The sequence below is a fragment of the Platalea leucorodia genome, assembly GCF_965183815.1.
Source record: "Platalea leucorodia genome assembly, chromosome: 5".
Taxonomy (NCBI): Eukaryota; Metazoa; Chordata; class Aves; order Pelecaniformes; family Threskiornithidae; genus Platalea; species Platalea leucorodia.
In genome coordinates this window covers 26,490,347-26,508,864 of record NC_138827.1, presented here as the reverse complement: position 1 = coordinate 26,508,864, position 18,518 = coordinate 26,490,347, and the positions used below count along the sequence as shown (strand labels likewise).

General features: G+C 45.9%; 1 protein-coding gene across 1 annotated transcript; it reads right to left on the bottom strand.

The window, feature by feature from the left end:
* Nucleotides 1–4,938: 4,938 nt before the first annotated feature.
* On the bottom strand, nt 4,939–13,450 carry DHCR24 (24-dehydrocholesterol reductase; the record flags this gene model as incomplete). The annotated part of the gene is made up of 9 exons (XM_082312532.1): nt 4,939–5,092; nt 7,415–7,593; nt 8,364–8,561; nt 9,530–9,673; nt 10,477–10,740; nt 10,831–10,949; nt 11,226–11,331; nt 11,772–11,927; nt 13,220–13,450. 9 exons carry the CDS (start codon nt 13,448–13,450, stop codon nt 4,939–4,941), a joined length of 1,551 nt encoding a protein of 516 aa, XP_082168658.1.
* Between the last annotated feature and the right edge of the window lie 5,068 nt (nt 13,451–18,518).

Genomic DNA, 18,518 nt, shown 5'->3' with positions numbered 1-18,518 from the left:
GCCGCTGGGAAGTAGTGAATGAATTCCTTGCTTTGCTTTGCTTGTGCGTGTGGCTTTTGCTTTACCTATTAAACTGTCTTTATCTCAACCCATGAGTTTTCTCACTTTTACTCTTCCGATTCTCTCCCCCATCCCACCGGGGGGGAGTGAGCGAGCGGCTGTGTGGTGGTTAGTTGCTGGCTGGGGTTAAACCACGACAGTCCTTTTTGGCGCCCAACGTGGGGCTCGAAGGGTTTGAGATAATGACAGATTTAATTGGAATGTGCTAGATTGAATTTATAGTTGTTAGTGCTGTTTAGGTATTAATCAGCACGCTTCTGTACTTGCCATGGGGCTTGCTTGCCTTACTGTATATTAGAGTATAGTGCTCGTTAGTGGCTGCTTTTTGCTTTTGCTACTTGCTGAACTGCTTATCATCTTACTGTGCTGTGCCTGGGAACATTTTGATAACAACAACGGCCATGCCCTGGGCTGGCAGATGGCCAGGGCATCGCTGCTGTTTCTGCACTGCTGTACTGGACAGGCTGGAACTCCAGTGTGAACTCGAGTCAAAGGGACTGTGACCTGTGGATGAGTCCATGTGGGAGCAGGACACCCCGAAGCGCCTGTGGACGTGGATAAGCCCATACCAGAGCAGGTATGTCTCGAAGAGTCTGTGGCCATGGTTATGTCTGTGCCACAGCAGGTATACTTCTTGAAGGGATTGTGGCCCAAGGATAAGTCCACGCTGGAGAGGGTACACCTCGAAGCATCTGTGGCTGTGGATAAGTCCGTGCTGCAGCAGGTACACCTTGAAGCATCAGTGGCTGTGCATGAGGTCATGCTGGAGCACCTCAAAGCGTGTGGCCATGGGTAAGGCCATGGTGGAGCAAGTTTACTTCTGAAGAGACTGTGGCTGCGGGTAAGGCCATGATGGAGCAAGTTTACTTCTGAAGAGACTGTGGCTGCGGGTAAGGCCATGGTGGAGCAAGTTTACTTCTGAAGAGACTGTGGCTGCGGGCAAGGCCACGCTGGAGCAGGTATATCTCTGAAAGCATTGTGGCCCATGGAGAAGGTCATGTGGGAACAGGTGCACCTCTAAGTGACTGTGGCTGTGGATAAATCCATGCCACAGCAGGTATACCCCTGGAGAGACTGTGGCTCATAGACAAGGCTCCACTTGGAGCAGGTAAACCCCTAAGGGACTACAGTCTGTGGATAAGTCCAAGCCGAAGCAGGGGCAAGGGGAGGAGTCCATTGCAGTGTTAAGCCCAATGGTCTGGTCCAAAGGGGCCAGGGGTGGAGATTGTAATGGAAATACCTTTAAATTGTTGTAACCCAGGATTTGAGTTGCATGTTATGGGAATTACTATAGCAGGAACCCCTTGTTGCTAGCCAGGCTAGGAGCAAGGGGAGGAGTTCATTGCAATGTTAATCCTGGCCCAAAGTGGCCAGGGGTGGAGATTGTAATGGAAATACCTTTAAATTGTTGTAACCCATGATCTGAGTTGCATGTTATAGGAACTACCATAGCAGGAACCACCTGAACCAATGGAGGAGAAGCCTTACAAAAAGCAGTGCAAGTGCAGCAGTGACCCGACCTGAGCTGGCTTTGGTGCCCAATAACTCCACACAACACACCACCTCTCCTGTCCTGAGTGATCACCATCACCGATGGAGCCCAAAGTCACGGACTAAATGAACTCAATGGACATTATGTGGACATTTGTGGATGTTTATGGACATTTTACAGACATTTTACAGGAGTGGTCCATAGAATAAGTGGGGTGGTGGTTAATGAGGATGTATTGGATAATGTGGGACCTGAGCATGACGTAAATGGTATGGAATAAGGGGTGGATACTGTCCTGGTTTCAGCTGGGATAGAGTTAGTTTTCTTCTTAGTAGCTGGTAGAGTGCTGTGTTTTGGATTTAGGATGAGAATAATGTTGATAAGACACTGATGTTTTGGTTCTTGCTGAGTAGAGTTTACACTAGTCAAGGACTTTTTAGCTTCTTGTGCTCTGCCAGGTGCATAAGAAGCTGGGAGGGAGCATAGCTAGGACAGCTGACCCAGACTGGCCAAAGGGCTATTCCATACCATATGACATCATGCTCAGTATATAAACTGGGGGAAGAAGAAGGAAGGGGGGGACATTCGGAGTGATGGCGTTTGTCTTCCCAAGTAACCGTTACGCGTGATGGAGCCCTGCTTTCCTGGAGATGGCTGAACACCTGCCTGCCGCTGGGAAGTAGTGAATGAATTCCTTGCTTTGCTTTGCTTGTGCGTGTGGCTTTTGCTTTACCTATTAAACTGTCTTTATCTCAACCCATGAGTTTTCTCACTTTTACTCTTCCGATTCTCTCCCCCATCCCACCGGGGGGGAGTGAGCGAGCGGCTGTGTGGTGGTTAGTTGCTGGCTGGGGTTAAACCACGACAACCCAAAATGGGGTTTTGTCCTCCTTGGACAAAATGTCACAGGGAAAGAAGGGGGCTGGGGGTGGAATCAGGAAAATTGGCATCATGAGCCCATGTGGAGTTAGTGGGGCATAACTGAAGGGTTAAGGCTCAGCTATGAGGTGTTTGTTTTGTACAGGTGTCTCTCAGGCCAGAGATAAGGGGAGACTCACACAGACTTCAAAGACATTCCTGCAAAGCTGTTTGCAGCACGAGGCTCCTCATCTCCCAACAGCCCCGCCATGCCCCTGCTCTCTTACCCAGCCAGCAGCTTTCCTCAGTAATCGCTGACCGTTTGTAACAACACAATAAGCAGGAGAAATGATAAACGCAGCTGTTGAAAAGTAAGTAAGTCATCGCTCATTAAAAGACACCACTTCAAACAGTATGCTGGCTAGATCTTTATTTTAAACAGCCTGTACAACCAAAAATTAAGAGCAACAGCAATTGTGCATGTGTGTGACTGATACAGTTACAGTACCCAATCACATCATACCACGTTTCCCAATAAATTAAGGAGTGAAAAAACAAATACAGTGCATACCTAAAGATCATCAGTACATAAGTGAGAGAAACACAGCCTAAGTAAAAGTATTTGCATACCCTCTGGCTGTTTTAACATTGCCCTTTGAAAGCTAACCAAACCCATTCTTGCTCTGCGCAGACTATCTTACAAGCACTGGGCTAAATCGTAGCTTTGCCCCAGGGACAAGGAAACCGCTCTTGCGCCGCTTCCCTCCCAGGGGCAGGAGGGCAGGTTACACCCCCAGAACCAGCGTTTGCCTTCCTGCGTACCCTGAGGCCTGGAACGGTGTAGCAGACGCTCCCGGATCACTGACGCGGCTCCATCTCCTGCCCGGCTCCGCGGCTGGGGCAGCAGTGCAGGTGCTCTGCATCGGCTGCGTCTCCCCTTGGCAGGCTGCCCTCGCTACCAGTCCCCTGCGCGGGGTTTTAAGGGGTTCCTTATTTGCACACAATTTGCCCAGCATGCATCACTGAGTAACAGGCCAAACTTATTCTTGTTACTGCTTTATCATTGGTTTCATCTGGACCATAAACATCCATCTATCAATAAATAAAATCATTGGTTTAGCACTCATATAAAAATTACAACGCCTCCCACTGGTAACTGTTTAAAAAGTTCTTCATGTTACGCCCGACGCAAGCCTCAAGAAAATGACTTTCTTTTCCTTCAAGCTCAGTCAGGTCTCAAGTAACTAAAGTACTGCTTCGACAAGACATGGGCTTGCTTTGGAACCGTGTTTCTGGCTACCGGGTCAAAACATTTCCACACTTCTACGCTTGACTGTATGAAGTGCGTGACTGTGCCGTTTTCAGCAGCGAGCAGCAGAAGGGGGAACTGAACAGTACTTGCTGTTGATTTCCTCTCCAGGTGACTAAACAGTCCTTTTACAAAGCCTATCAATCTAACCCAGCTAAAATGAAAAGCAAAAATGTCACTCGAGTCAGAACCAAAGCCTGTGTGTATCAAGATTCGCAACAAGAGTTCTTATCCACAGCTACTTGCTCTAACAAATCTCATGGAAATAAAGCCTTGACTTCCTTTTCTTACCGGCCAGGACAGAACGGTCTGAAATAACCCACGTCTTCCTCCAACTGAGTATTTATAAGGCACTGAAATTAAGCAACAACCAAACCCCCCCCAAAAAAACCCCAAAAAACAAAACCAAAAAAATCCAAAGAAACTGACCCACAACAAGTAAAAACTGAAAAGAAAACTTGGCTATACGAAATAGCAGCATTTTTTTCAGTAGTCTACGAAGCCAGAACATTGATATTTTGGGGCAAAAAACCAATGCGCTGTTAGCCAATTACAAAGTACCTAAAACCGACATCCGCTTACACTTTATAATCAAAATCAGTATAAATCTGATAGGCACGTGTAAAAAGCATTTTCTTCACACCTCAGTGCTCAGTTTAAGACTGAAGCCACCGTTAGGGAGTTTAACTGCTCTGTTGAGATTAAAGTACGGTGTAACCCAAGCGGTGCAGTACCACGCAACACCACGCAGCGCTGTACAGCTGTTCTACAGGTTACTGACTGGAGGCAAATGTGTTTAACATCACGATTAATTTGACAATGCATTCAGCTTTGGCACCTATTTCTGAACCCTCCCTACCGTTTTCAAAAGTAATGTTAAATATAGCTATAGTATACAGCTGGTGTAACTCCAGTATCTTCATCCTTTCCCATTATTTTTCTTATGCTTGGAAATAGGTGAATTCACCTATGTCACTACATTAGATACAAAGGCTAGCACTTAAGATTTCTTAAGAACAATCACTTTGAGTTTGGAAAACTGCTTTTAAAACATACGAAGAAATACTAAACATAAATTTATAAAGCAGGAATTCATACCTTTAAACATCAACAAGAATGAGCTTATTTGGAGAGCAATAAAGCTTTTTTTTTAAAGGATATATTGACTAGCTATAAGTAAATTCATCTTTCCCTGATTGCTTGATTAGATCATCCAGGCTCAGTGCCTTGCAGCTTTGCAGATTTTGTCATACACTTCTGGAAAGGCATCCTTGCAATTCATTTGCTCCCTCAGCTTGTGGTATAACGAACCATCAAACATATCCCAGAACTCCTCACGGGTCATATAGCAATCTGCATACAGCATCTGGAAACTTGAGGAGAAAAAGAAAGGGAAAAAAAAAAAAAAGAAATAGAGATTCAGTATTAATTGCGCCACAAGATTTGAAATAGAATATTTAAAAAAAAAATTCAGAGCAAGCTACGAACAGCAAATATTCAACTAAAAAAAAAACATCAAAAATGCTTTTTAAAAACAAGCAAATATAATTGCTCACATGGATTACGCTGGGACGCTCGGCCAATTGTATTTTGTGGATTTAACATTACCATGATCGCTCTTCCAAGAGCAAATAACATGTAATGGTGAAAACAGCAGAATACTGCTACAGTCATTTTGGTGAAGGGGAAGATGGGAAAAGAAAGCACTTAAAATAACTGTTGCTTTGGTTCAGAACACTTCTTTAGCCATCAATGTACTGATACTTTCATTACTTTTGCTACTACCAAGAGAAAAGGAGGACTAAAAAATATGCATAAGACAGTAGTTCACATTTAGACATCCTAACCACGTGCAGCCAAACCTTCTGACAACTCGTATTCTAACAACTTGTGTTCAGAGAAACACAAGTCTAGAGAGAACTTCAAAAGTTGCCCAAATCAAGAGTCGGGCCCCTTGCACCGAAAACCACACATAACCTAAATTCTCCCTGACAAATACTTTTCTAACTGTTTTTTGAAAGCCTGCTTTCCTTTTTCTTCTGTTCAAAACCTTTTAATTCCAGCTTCAAAAAAAAGGAAGTATTTTTTCTGCATGCTTTCTTATGATCCACGGAGGCACAGTCATGGCGTCTCGTATTAGCCCGCGTTATAAAATGCATTCAAGGCAGCTGTAGCAATACATTCTTTCACTTTTTACGGTTTCTTTGAACTGGGTGTTGAGAATCTAACTAGGAAGGCAAAAGCCTGCCAAATCAGACCAGGCCGAGAAGATAAATTTATAGTGTAAACAAAGCACAGTGTAACAAAGGTCCATTTACAAAAATAAATGAAATCCTTATTTAGCTGTGGACTCTTCCTTACTTTCACACTGTGCTCTCTAAAGCGCAGCTCACATGCGTACAGCAGTAAAACACAAACTGTTACATAAAAGCTCTATTGTTGTATGCGATTACAGAACTGTAAGATTAAGCATTTATCCATTGTTCATTTCCCAGTGACAGGTAAAGAAGAGCCAAAACTTTGTTAGTAAAGAGCTTTAAATTAAAAGCTTAATTTCAAGCTAATTAAAAAAAGCTTAAAATTAACTTTCAGTTGCTTTGTTCTCTGGCAGATCGCTTATTGCAGCTACAGGTCATTTACACTCTCCAAATCATCTTGAAGCAGACTCACCACTGTTACTCAGCCCCTTGGGATATAATCACTGTTAGACTGAGAAGTAGGTCAAAATAGAAATGTGGATAAATTATACTGATGGTGTAAAAATACCGTGTAGTTGTTTTTTGTTCCTGAGAAACAAGCCTGTAACTGCTTCTTCACTGACACTACTACAGCAAATTAGGTTGGCATGAATCTGTGACAGATGGCAGGCACACATCTCACGCCTACTGCGGTCCTATGTAGTAAGAATCGGAGCAGGGAAAAGGAAGCTATGGAGGTACAAGCTGTGAGGGAGGAAAGACTCCCACCACCGCACAGGGACTGCAGGGAAGAGTCAGGGCTGGCCCCCCCGTGCAAGGACACACCAGCGCAAGGACGGGGCAGAGCTGCGGCATGACGCTGCAAGGACTGCAGGGAGCAGAACAGTCCCAAGGGCAGGCAGGGAAGCTGTCCAAACTTTAACAGCCTGTGGGATTCCCGGAGGGAGTGCGGCCAACACAGCACTTGCTCTGTCCCTGCTCTGAACCGGCCTGAAACAAGTCAGCCTCAGCATGTGAGCTCAGCGGCCGCCCTCCCGAGGGCTGGGCTAGCCAGCCTTGCTGAGTGCGGCCACCGACCCACGCTGACACCGCTTCTGGACAGCAACTGGTTTATGCACAGTCAGTAGAGACTTGCTGAGGTCTTTCTGCACCTGGGTGCATGGACGTATTTCGTTACAGCAGAGGCTCTACTCCCAGAGCAGCCTGGAGCTGAAAGGATGCACAGGTGACCTGAAGCTACCCAGCTCCCAAATGCACGGCAAGAACTTCAGCCAGTGAGCTTGGTTGGTTGGTTGGTTGGTTGTGCAATCAAATAGTGAAAGTGAAATCATATTTAAAAATCCTAACATCAAAATTAGTAATTAGAATTAGTTTTCAATCATTGTGGTTGTTAAACTATTGCAATATTAAAGTGCTGTGGGATTAAATAATCGTGATTAAACCACACAGGTGTAAATTATATGGCATCATTACTATTCTAAGGAGTGGGATCCTTACCCATGCACACTTCTTACAAACTTTTCCATTTGCCTCATTGAAGCCCTGGCTTCAAATTGTTTCCTTTTGGGCTCTCCATAAGCTCCTATATCCACGTAGAGTTCTGTTTCATCCCCTTTTGGGTGGACCATACCAGGATTATTGGGCAATATGAAAGGACATAACCAAAGAGGGTACACCTGCAGAGGTAAGAAAACACTTTATCACTTATTTTTAACGAAACAATCCTTGAAGTGATCTCTTAAGAAAGGTGACAAAATGAAGAGCTCAGAGGACTTCTTCCCAATTTGGGATTGAAACTTACACAGCTCTTCCTTTCCAATTGTTTTGCTGTGGTTCTTAGCTGCACTTTCTCATGACCGTAACACAAATAGATTGAGATGCTCAGAATATGTGCTCTGTCCTCCTAGAATTACATCTCCTCCCCCTTAAATATTTGAAATGAAAAAAAAAAAACACCAAACCCAAAACATCCCCGATCCCAAAGCAACAAGTGAATATACATTCTGAGTAAAAAGAGAAAGAAGAGTTTTCTTTTTGGGTCAGGCTAAAATTGAGATTGCCAAGTTTTTACTTCTTATACTAACTAAAATAAATTCAGAAATAAAAGCAAGAAAGGGAAATTAATTCCCACAGCTGGGGTTTAGTGAGACTGCCAGTCATTTAAGGTGAAAGAAAAATCAGTTCAAGCATTACGAAGTGATAAAATCTTTTAGAAGTGTTGGCCTTCTACTAAAGTTTGAATCTCACTTTTTTTAAACTCTTTTTTTCAGAAAGCTGTGTTCATTTCTCCTGCAGCCTTGCACCATAGACTCGCAAAGCACAGCACTTCCCAGGATACAGTAATGACCTTTTACACAAGCAGACTATTATGTCTTAAGATCAACAGTCACAGTTCCTGTTACACACAGTCCAAGATTCGCTGCATTTTAAAAACATGTGTTCTTACATTAAGGTCAGCGTGGAAGGTTTGGATAGATTTTTCAAGGCTCTTCATTGGCACCAACATGTCCTGCACAACATGGTGTTGCTCGTACAGCTTTCGAATAGCTTCTCCTTGGGTGAGTTTTAACAAAGAAATTTTTGGAGGAACCATCCAGCCAAACAGGTAACGGAAAACAGGGTTATTGCCAAAAGGAATGATATCCTTTAAAGAGGAAAGAAAAAGAAGTTGACTTAAGAATGTGTAAGTGAACCAAAAGACAATACTTCAGAATCCTCAGAGCAATATTAAGCCAGATTTTTAAGAAATGTAATGGCTGATACTTTTGCAAAACTGCTATAATACAAATACGAACAAATAAGAGAGGCCTGGACTGAACTTAGCTACACAGCCCTGCCCTAAGCCTCCTCTACTTACGACGACTGATTTTCAGTCATATGAATCACAGCATACTCAGTCCCAAACACTTTCAGAGAATGAAGTTCAGAGAACAGTAGGCTATTATCTTAAAACAGCTAAGGAAGGAGTGCATAAGAAGCTAAACTTACAGAACTCTTGCAAGAATAAACACATACAAGATCAGTTCTTAAAAGAACTTTAAAGCTATAAAATTTTGAGTACTTCCTGAACAGCCAACTCCTGTTTAACTTCTCTGGGAGCTGGAAGGGTCCAGTATCTCACTCCAGAGATTCAAAATGTAGCAATGGGAATCTTTCAAAATGCCAAATAAAGTTTTGCGTAAATGCACATCACAACAAACACATTTACGAAATTCAAAGTAATGACCTTACTGCATAATTACTATTCTGAGTTTAGGCAGGGCAAATTTTCAGCTATAATTTCACATTAATGTTTATTCCACTGTCTGTCTTGGAAAATCACTCAGTAGGTATAAAAGCTTAATGCTGAAATAAGTACCTAAGGTCTAAATTCAGAAAAGCACTAAAACAGAAATTAGGAAGTGATGATATAACGCCTTATATATAAAGAAGTGCCTTTGGATTTGTTTTGCCCAAATGTGGGACTTTTAAATTTGCCATAAACATCACTGTTTTTTTTCTGCCATGAAAGACAGAAGTGTTGCCAAGGGGAAGAAGGTACACTGTACCTACACTTGGAAAGAGCAGAGTACCTTCCTGCAGATGTTATTTTAATTTTGGAACTGGTCTTACTTGGAGCTCCCAGAAGATACTGCGTGTATGTCTATGGTAATAATGTCTTGAGGGGATGTATTCTACTCCGGTCCTGTCAGATTTCAAATATTTCTCCACATGCTTAAAGAACCATGGCTTGTAGTAGTTGCCAATTCTGTTTATCTGCAAGAAAACACGCATTCATTAGCAAACACCAACACAGTAACAGTTATACCTTACTAGACAACATTAAGTATGTCCCCAAATTCCTTTACTGTGAAGAATCAGTGTTACACCCTCTGTGACAGTTTGAATGAGACTGTCACAAGAGATCCAGGGAGCCTTCATTTCTCCACATGCATGGCTCCTTCTTACCTTTCTTGCCATTAAGGTTTAATTTAAAGAAGGCTTGCTAAGCCTTGCCTGTTACAAGGTAATTGAATGAAATGACCATGAATGTGACAGAACCGGATTCCTAAAATACCAATCTCTCAACCCATCATTAATCCAAAGTCTCATTATGGCAGAGGAGAAATAGCCAGGTTGAGGGATGCAGTGAACGGTTAGCATGTCCCTCCTGTAAATGTCCCTGATGTGCTTTACCAATAATAACTGTATTAAAAGCTTGCTGGGAAAAGAGTTACTGTGAATAACTGCAGTTTAAAACAGCATTGTTCTGTATATGAGAAAATATACTCCTCTTCCTCCTTAGGGATTGCAATGAAAAGGCTGTAGACTAAATTATTTGCTAGAATAATGAAATCAGTGGGTCATTTCTTATCAATTGAAGAGATTTAGAGTACAGACTCTGTTGTAGTAACAAAGAGCTGTAATTTAAAATATTCTGATGGGCAGATCTAACTTTTAATCCCATGTTAAGAGATTGTTCCAATCTTATTATTCTGGTTTTATATTGGCATATAGTACAGCTTCAGTTAAACTTTGGGGGTATTTTTTTTCTTTGTGAGTAACTTCCCTTTAGTTACCTTGCTTTGCTCAGCTTCATCAGTCAAGACTCCTGTCATGATGACTGCTTCTTCCAAAGAATACACAAGTCCTTCCACAAAATTATTCTCCTTTTTCTTAGATTCTTCAGTAAACTTTTCACAAATCTTCTGCAGTCCTCTCACAGGCTCATAATGTATTTTGACATATTTCTTGGCAGGAATCATTTGTATTTCTGCTGCAACCAGGAAACCCAGAGTACCACAAGACCAAGGCACTGCATAAAATAGGTCTGAATTTTCAGTCTGCAAAAAGTATGTCATACTAAATCATATATCCATACCGATAACTGTCAACGACATTGTAAATGATAGCAAAATAACATTTTGTCTTACTGGTGAACATCTCACAAGGCTTCCATCAGCAAGAACAAGTTCATAGGCTACGCAGGTATGTTGAAAAAGTCCATATATATGGGATGAAGACTCGATGCCAGTTCCCATGATCAGGCCACCTTATCAAGAGAACACATAACAAATCAAATGAAACACACTCCAAAATGAAGGTGGTTCACGAGACCAAAACCTCACTTTTAAGCTCTGAGCGTGACTTTTAAGACTATTTAAAAAAAAAAAAAAAAAAAAGGAAGGGCTTATAAAAACCACAACAGAACATAAGGTTCAACAGAGTATTTCCAGAACCCTTAAAATAATGCAACATGTCACTGCATAAAAAGCAAATGCAAATGCAGCAAAATCAGTGAGTCTCTTGTCATCACAATGACCCTTACCTACTGTAAGATCATCAAGCTCTGGTACCACAGGAATAGTCCAGCCCATGGGATTCAGGTGTGCAGTCAACTGGCCCATGGTCACCAAAGGTTCCACACGAACAACCTAAAAAGCAAAAAAAAACAATTCCCCCCACCAAACATAAATTAAGCGTTCAGCATTAACGATGACAAAATATGGCTAACTGGATTGTACTTCCATCTGCTATCAGAATTCAGAGACTTACTTTCCTAAGAGCACTACTAAAAATAGTTGAAACTGTTTAGTGATTCCTCCTCTGCCTCAACATCTTGTTGCTCAGTCCCCAAAACCATGAATCAATCTGGTCTTTTAGACTTCAGCACATAAAAGCTAAGCAATTCCATATGCTGTTTTTTTTGATAGAATGATCCAAGCACACATTGTAAAACCTGAAATTTGGTGGGTCTACTGCTACAAAAATCTTTTGTTCTTTACAGAATCTAATCTCCTCATCAGCTACACATACAGTAAAAAAACAGCTGTAAACTTCTTTATTATGAAAGCTTTGTGATGAATTTGTTTACCTGTCTTTCACTGTCCACTTCCAGAACATCCATTAAGTTGATCATGATGTTCTTATGAGTCTTCTTATACTTTCCAACACGAAGTGATACAGTCAACCAGCCAGGCCGGCCAGTGCACATGTATCTTTTGCTGCCTTCATTTTTCCATTCCCGAACCTGCAAGACGTAACAACTGAACTGACGCTGTAAGGCATACACATGTTGTCAATAACGTACACCAGAAACATTTTTCCCTCGCTGTGAAAAAGCATTCAGAAATATTGTTACTCCTCTACATGCATGTTACCTGCAAGTAACAAAGCCTGGATGTCTCTGTGTTGAGTAGCAACACTTTGGAAGTCTCTCTGCAGACCTCTGAACTTCTAAATAAAATACCACCAGAGGGGCCTAGTTATGTAGAGGAAGCATTTCTAATACCCCGTAGCTTTTGGGTTTTTTTGGAGATGGGATTCAGGAAACTAGAATGAAAGTTTTAAAAATCCACAGGAAAACCTGTACTCAAAGGGAGGTATTATTATCACTGTCATTAAATAATGTCAGTTCCTTGAAGGGTAATGAAACAATGCCTCCTCCTAGACACACTGAAAAATGGTCTGAGCCTGCAAATGAATGGGCAAAGAGAGAAAAGTTGAGAAGGAAAACGTGTAAGCCATACACATGATCCACGAATTTTGCAAAGCCACAGTGGTTAACATTTGGAGAACAAACATTAATTGTAGCATCTTCTTCAAAGCTCAACTGCTACTACAGCTGGTGATAAAAAACCCAACCCCAAACCCTCAAAGAATAACTCCACGCACATCAATATCCATCTGTATCTGCAATGAACACGAGAGTCAAGGAAGAAAACAGAAACAGACGTGACAGAATTACCATAAATACCAGAGAGCACAGAAACATTGAAGACATCTGCATTTCTCGGCGGAAGACAAGTTTCGGCTCCCCTTCGATCATCTCCCGGCACTAACAATGCCGGGAAGCGGGATGTAAGCGGCGTTAAAACACGGTACTTACTAAGCCAGCCGTTCAAAGACTCAGGTTTTCACGTTACACATGCGCACACACGAACGTGCCCGAAGCGTGCGAGCGTACCGAGACCCACGGCACATCTCTACGGAGGTTACAGCGACAGCCGCATCCCGACTTGCCAGCTGTTGACGCCGCAACTTCGAGAGGAGTTTCAGACGGGGAACAAACAAAAACCCCACAGGGGCAGGAACGCCCGCTGGCTTTTATTCGTTTGCTTTTCCCCGCTCCGGCTGCCGCAACCGGATTCGAGGCCGGATTTTGCCCCGGCGCCGGGCGAGGCGGCGGGGGTGGCGCCTGGCCGCCGGCCCCCGGGCAGCCCCGCTCTGCAGCGCGGCGGGGCGCGGGCTGGCGAGGAGCGGGGCGGGGGACAGGCTCTCCCCGGGCCGGGGACGGGGTGCGGGGGTCCGGCCGGGCCTCACCTGCGCCTGGATGTGGCGGACGCGCTGGGCGTGCTGCCGCGGGGCGCTGTGGAGGCGCCGGACGGCCCAGGCGCGCAGCTGGTAGTAGACGTCGAAGAGGACGGAGAGCGGCAGGAGGAAGAGGCAGACGAAGACCCAGCGGTGGTGCACCAGCACGGCCTCCAGCCCCCGGTGCCGCACCCACAGCAGCAGCAGCAGCAGCCCCGCGCCCAGCGACCACACCGGCGACATGGCGACTGGCGACCGCCGCCCGCACGCGCTCCCTCACGGCCGCCGGGACCCCGGCATGCCGCCCCCGCCGCTCGCGCCTTCGCCGCCCGGCCCCGCCCCTCCTCCCGCGCGCCCGCGCTCCATTGGTCGCCGCCGGCCTCCGCCGTGAGGCGAGGGGAGGGGAGCGGCCAATGAGGGCGCTCCGGGGAGATCGGACCAGGCGCTGAGGCCGCCGATTGGCTGCGCGCGGCGCGCCCCGCTCTCCCCCCATCGCCGCGGCCGCCGGCCCCCGCCCGGCCCGCCCCCCCCGCCGTGGGGTGTCCCCGCCGTGGGGCAGCGCGGGGCCGGGGGGAGCCCCGGCCGGGGCTGGCGCGGCGCCCGAGCCAGGGTCAGACCCCCGGCCGGGGCTGGGGACGGGTCATGAGGCGGGGGACAGGGCCTGAGGGGGGGTGTGGGACACGGGACAGGGCCTGAAGCAGGGGGACGCCCCCCAGTCGGGGCGAAGGGCTGCTATGGGGCTGGGCACGGGCCCTTGGCAGCTCTGTGGTGGAGGTGCTGTGGTGGCCAGCGTCCCTCAGGCAAGGGGCTCAGCCCGGTGCCTTTGGGTTGGGGAGCAGGAGCAAAACACCTCTGCACACCTCTCTTGGGCACGCTCGTGGTGTTGTGTTCAGTTCCAGTGAACCTGGCAGCGCAGGTGTACCCACAGAAACTGCAAAGTGCCGTGCAGTCCACTTCCTAGGAGGAAGAAGGAGATACCCCCCTCCAAAGTGCAACTTGCTCTGTAAAACCCTGGCAGAAAATTCCACGATGGAACAGCGGGAAGGAAGGTATATAAACTCTGTGAGGAATACAAGGCATTTTTTTAAGATAAAATCTGTGATGCCCCTCAAGAGGTGTGCTGTTTGAGAGGACAGTGGCAGAGGTGGCCCACAGGCAGTGACGGGCTCAGGACACGCTGAAGCAGCGCGGTGCTGTCGGGGACCCCGGAGTGGCACAGAGAGACCCTGCCGCAGCACTGCTGGGTTCAGAGAAAACCACGGTGTCAAGGTGTAACACACTTAACGTGTCAAATGGTGCCTCTTTGTCAGCAGTGGACAAATAGCCACCTTTGCCTTTAGCTGCCACGGGAGATACTCGGGAGCACCAGACTGGGAGGGATCGCTGCATCAAGGTTCAGAGCTCGGCTCTGGCAGGCAGCCACACCTTGTAGTCTTCTTCAGACAACTCGCAGGCTTTGATTTGACCCCAGTCCATTTTTTGTCCCACTGTTTTTATTGAAAGACTGGTCTGAAACTTCCCTGCTTAGATGTTTGAAAATGGCCTCCTGATTTCCAGCCTAAATTTATTCACAGCCAAATTATATTCATTGCACTTGTGCCTAGTCTGCCCACTAGCTCTTTTCCTTCTTGCATCCGAGTTGATGTTATCTGCTTTTGTTTACCAGTTTTTCTGCTGACTGGAATTATGCATGGAAAAGAAGTTTCCCCATGCCCTAAGAGAGGTTATTTTAACCTCTCTGAAGGAGCTAAATAATTATTCTTGATCTGAGTGTGATCACATGCAGGGCTTATTGGATAACAGCATCATTTATTCATAAAGGGATATTTATACCTTCAGTGTAAATACTGTTTTGAAATTGTTTTTTATGAAGACCCATTAAAAGTGTTTATAATGTTTTCCATGTTCTGCTCTTGTTTTTGTAAGGCCCTCAGCAGCAAGAAGGGAGTAGGTGAGCTCAAAGATTGTGATGTGAAACTGTGCTTGATAACAGAGGAGTGAATCACCATTAAGATTATGGCGAAATTGCCTGTGTACCTAGTGGTGCCAAGCATAGAAAATACAGGAATCAGAAGGGGATGAGGGAAGGGAAGAGAGACGTTTTAAATGCTGACGTTTTTCAATTGTAGTTATTTTAGGTGTGAGCAAAACATCATCCAACAATCTATGTAGGCTTAGGAAAACATCATCTGCAAATCTGATTTGAAAAGCTATGATTCCCTTGGTATCTTTGTAGGACTAAAATCCCCGGTCTCTTCAATTAAATGATCATTTTAAGTGTGTTTAAGCTGTTAGTGCTTCTTAAAAAAGCAGTCCTCTTCCCTTCCTCTCCTCCCTCCCGCTCCTGCCATCCCATCCGCCCACTCATGCTGTTCTGGGCACGCTGTGCAGTACAAATGCTTCTGCTGTCACTCAGTAAAACAGGCTGGGGAACTGATCTGCCTGAAGAATTGGACTGGTTTTTAGATCAATTCTTTTCTGCCTGGATCGGGTCTCTGGTGGAGTTCACCCCACACGCGCCTGTGTAAGTGGGGCGCGGGGAGCAGAGCAGGGGCCTCTCCCTGACCGTGCCGGAGCTACCCACCTCCTTGGCGAGAGCTCATCACAGATCGCCCTGCCGATACTGTGCAGGACTCTCTTCATTACCAAGCAGGATTTAGTGACAACTATGCAAAGGCTTTTGGACAAAGAAAGAACTAAAAGATGCAGCTGTTTGTCTAAGGAGACAGCTAAAAGGGACTTGATAATAATGTATAGAGCATTTGAGCTGCAGACAAAAGTAGGCTGAAAACTTCTGTCTCCATAAGAAAAGTATCAAGCGGCATTCAGTGGAACCAAAGAAAGGCACTGAAAAGCATTAGAAAGCCCTTTTTTCATGCGGGGTCTCACACCCTGGTACTGACTGCTGCAGAGCTGCTGCTGAGTGGTACCAGGATGTCGAAAGGACGGGTATTTTAATAGTAATAGTTAAGAAAGCTAACAAAGACTTTTGGGAAGGCTGCAAGCCTTCTCAACTCCATAAACAAACCAGCCCATGGTTACTAGGGGTTCGGAGCACATTTCCCTAACCACCTGCCTTCAGGATTCCTGCACGTTCGTTTGGCAGAGAGCTGGTACTGTCAGAAATGGGACGTGGTTTCAGAGGGCTGGAGGGATGTGGTGTTCAAACTGCTGTGTGAGAAGCTCCCTCTGCTGAGAAAAAACAAAATCTATCCGGTTGCCTTGAAGGAAAAGCCTGGAGCGGGGCTTTCTGTGTGACACTGGCAGGTTGACACGTGTTGTTCTGGGTATGGGCTTAACAAGTGTTGAGAGCTTTCATACAACCAGTAATTGAAGAAAAATGGCAAATTTCAGCTTGAGGGCTTTAAGGAAAATAATACAGGGGAATATTATCAGCTGTTTTATAGACTGATGATATCAGAACAACTGCCAGAATATTCCAGAGGGATGACACATACTTGCATATTACCTCTGAAATAAAAAAAGCCGCTTTGTGGCACAGCCGGATTTAAAGCCAGCCTGGCCTGGGGAGCGCTCTGTGCCTTTCCGAGGCAAAGCGGGGCTGTGCCGGGCAGGAGAAGCGCGTACCCCACCTAACGCCTGACAGCCCCGTGCTGGGATTGGGGTACATTTCCAAGGGACGTGAGGAAGGGCAGCCAGACACTGCTAAATCCTATTGATAGTGTAAACCCGAATGGAAAATAGCTGGTGTGATGGTCCTACCTGTCTGAAGAGCAGGGACTTAGGAACTGGAGTGGCTCCGTGTGACCTTTCTCCACCTGGATGCGCATGTGCGAGGCCCAGGAGATTTCAAAAGACAGCAGAGACATTTCTACTGATGTTTGATTCATCAAACCTGCACGCTGTGCTTCTCCTTAGAGGGTGTATGGGAAGAATGTGGTTTGTCTTATGTTGCTCGATTGCTCAGCTTCCAGATGGTGTTTTTCGAAAGGTATTTATCAATAGAATATCCATTATCCAGGACCCGCTTCTCAGGTTTCACAAATATTTCATGTGAGGGAGTAGAGATGCATGACAACTTGAGGAGGAGGAGGGCAGAGGGTTTTGTACAACAACTATAGCTGCGGTGGCTGTTGGAAAATTGATCAAAAAGGGTCAATGGGATTATAGTTACTTTAGAAACTGCTGGGTAGCTCTCAGGGAAAGTGAAACACCACTTGAAGGCTTAGACAAGGATCTTCAGGATGGTTAGGCTATTTTAGGTGTAGGTGTACCTAATCTAATGTGGAAGGACTTGTTTAACATCTGTGATGGGGAAGGGTCTCCAGGTGGCTGTAGCCCAGCCTGCTCAGCACACCTAGTCCTCAGGGTGACTTTGCTCTTTCTTCCTTGCCTTCCCCTTGTCCTCTCAAGGCTGCACTCACCCTGTTTGCACTGGGAAGGGCTTCACCAAGAGAAGGAATAACTCTGGTGCTGCAGGGCAGGACAAGGAACCAAGGATGCCTGGGTTGTACCCTATGCACTTGCATACTGGCCATGTTGTATGGCCCCACTCCTCCAGCCACGAGTTATTGTAGGTGGCTGGTGGAACCCCAGTTGTCGTCGTGGGGGGAAGCAGATGTAGGGTGTGAAGTGAAACCTGGAATATTAATGATGGCAGAATGGGGCCCATCCTTCGGTGGCTGTGTACTGCATCAGGAGGCAAGGTCAGCTGCCGGTCAGCACGTTCGCAGAGCTGCCGAAAAAAACCGCACCGCAGAACGTGCGAGAGCTGTCGTGTATTCTCTCTGACGTGTATCAAATCCAGCTTTACAACTGCCTGTGAAAAGACACGCTGTCTGGGATTTATAAAAAGAATCACTTGTCAAAACAGAGAGCCAGGCTGGGAAAGGAATTCAGCCCTCCCTTCATTGTCACTGGGGCCAGTGTCCTCAGCAGCAAAAATGAAACGGCTGTGGCAATCTAGCTGGCATGATGAGCCGGTTGCTGAAGGACCTGGGGTTCCAGCACTGAAACTACAAACTGAGGGAGGCCGCACTCCTCGTGGGTGAGCAGTGGAGGAGAGCGAGCTCACGGGCAACCATCAGTTGGCTTCATGGCCCCTCTGGGCATGACCCTGGCTGAGAGTGAGGAGGGGCAGCAGTCGGAGAAGTGGTGGTGGTCCCCTGTCTCCTTCCATCAGTGCGATCCTGGAGACAACCAACTGTGCTGGGCATCAGAAGGGAGCTGCAGTCACTGAAAGGCCCACCCTGTGCACTAAATGTGTTATTTCAGACTCATGAGATGATACGTATATCTCTCTCCATATAATGGACACATGTGCCACTGGCCTCTAGGATGCCCAGGGTGA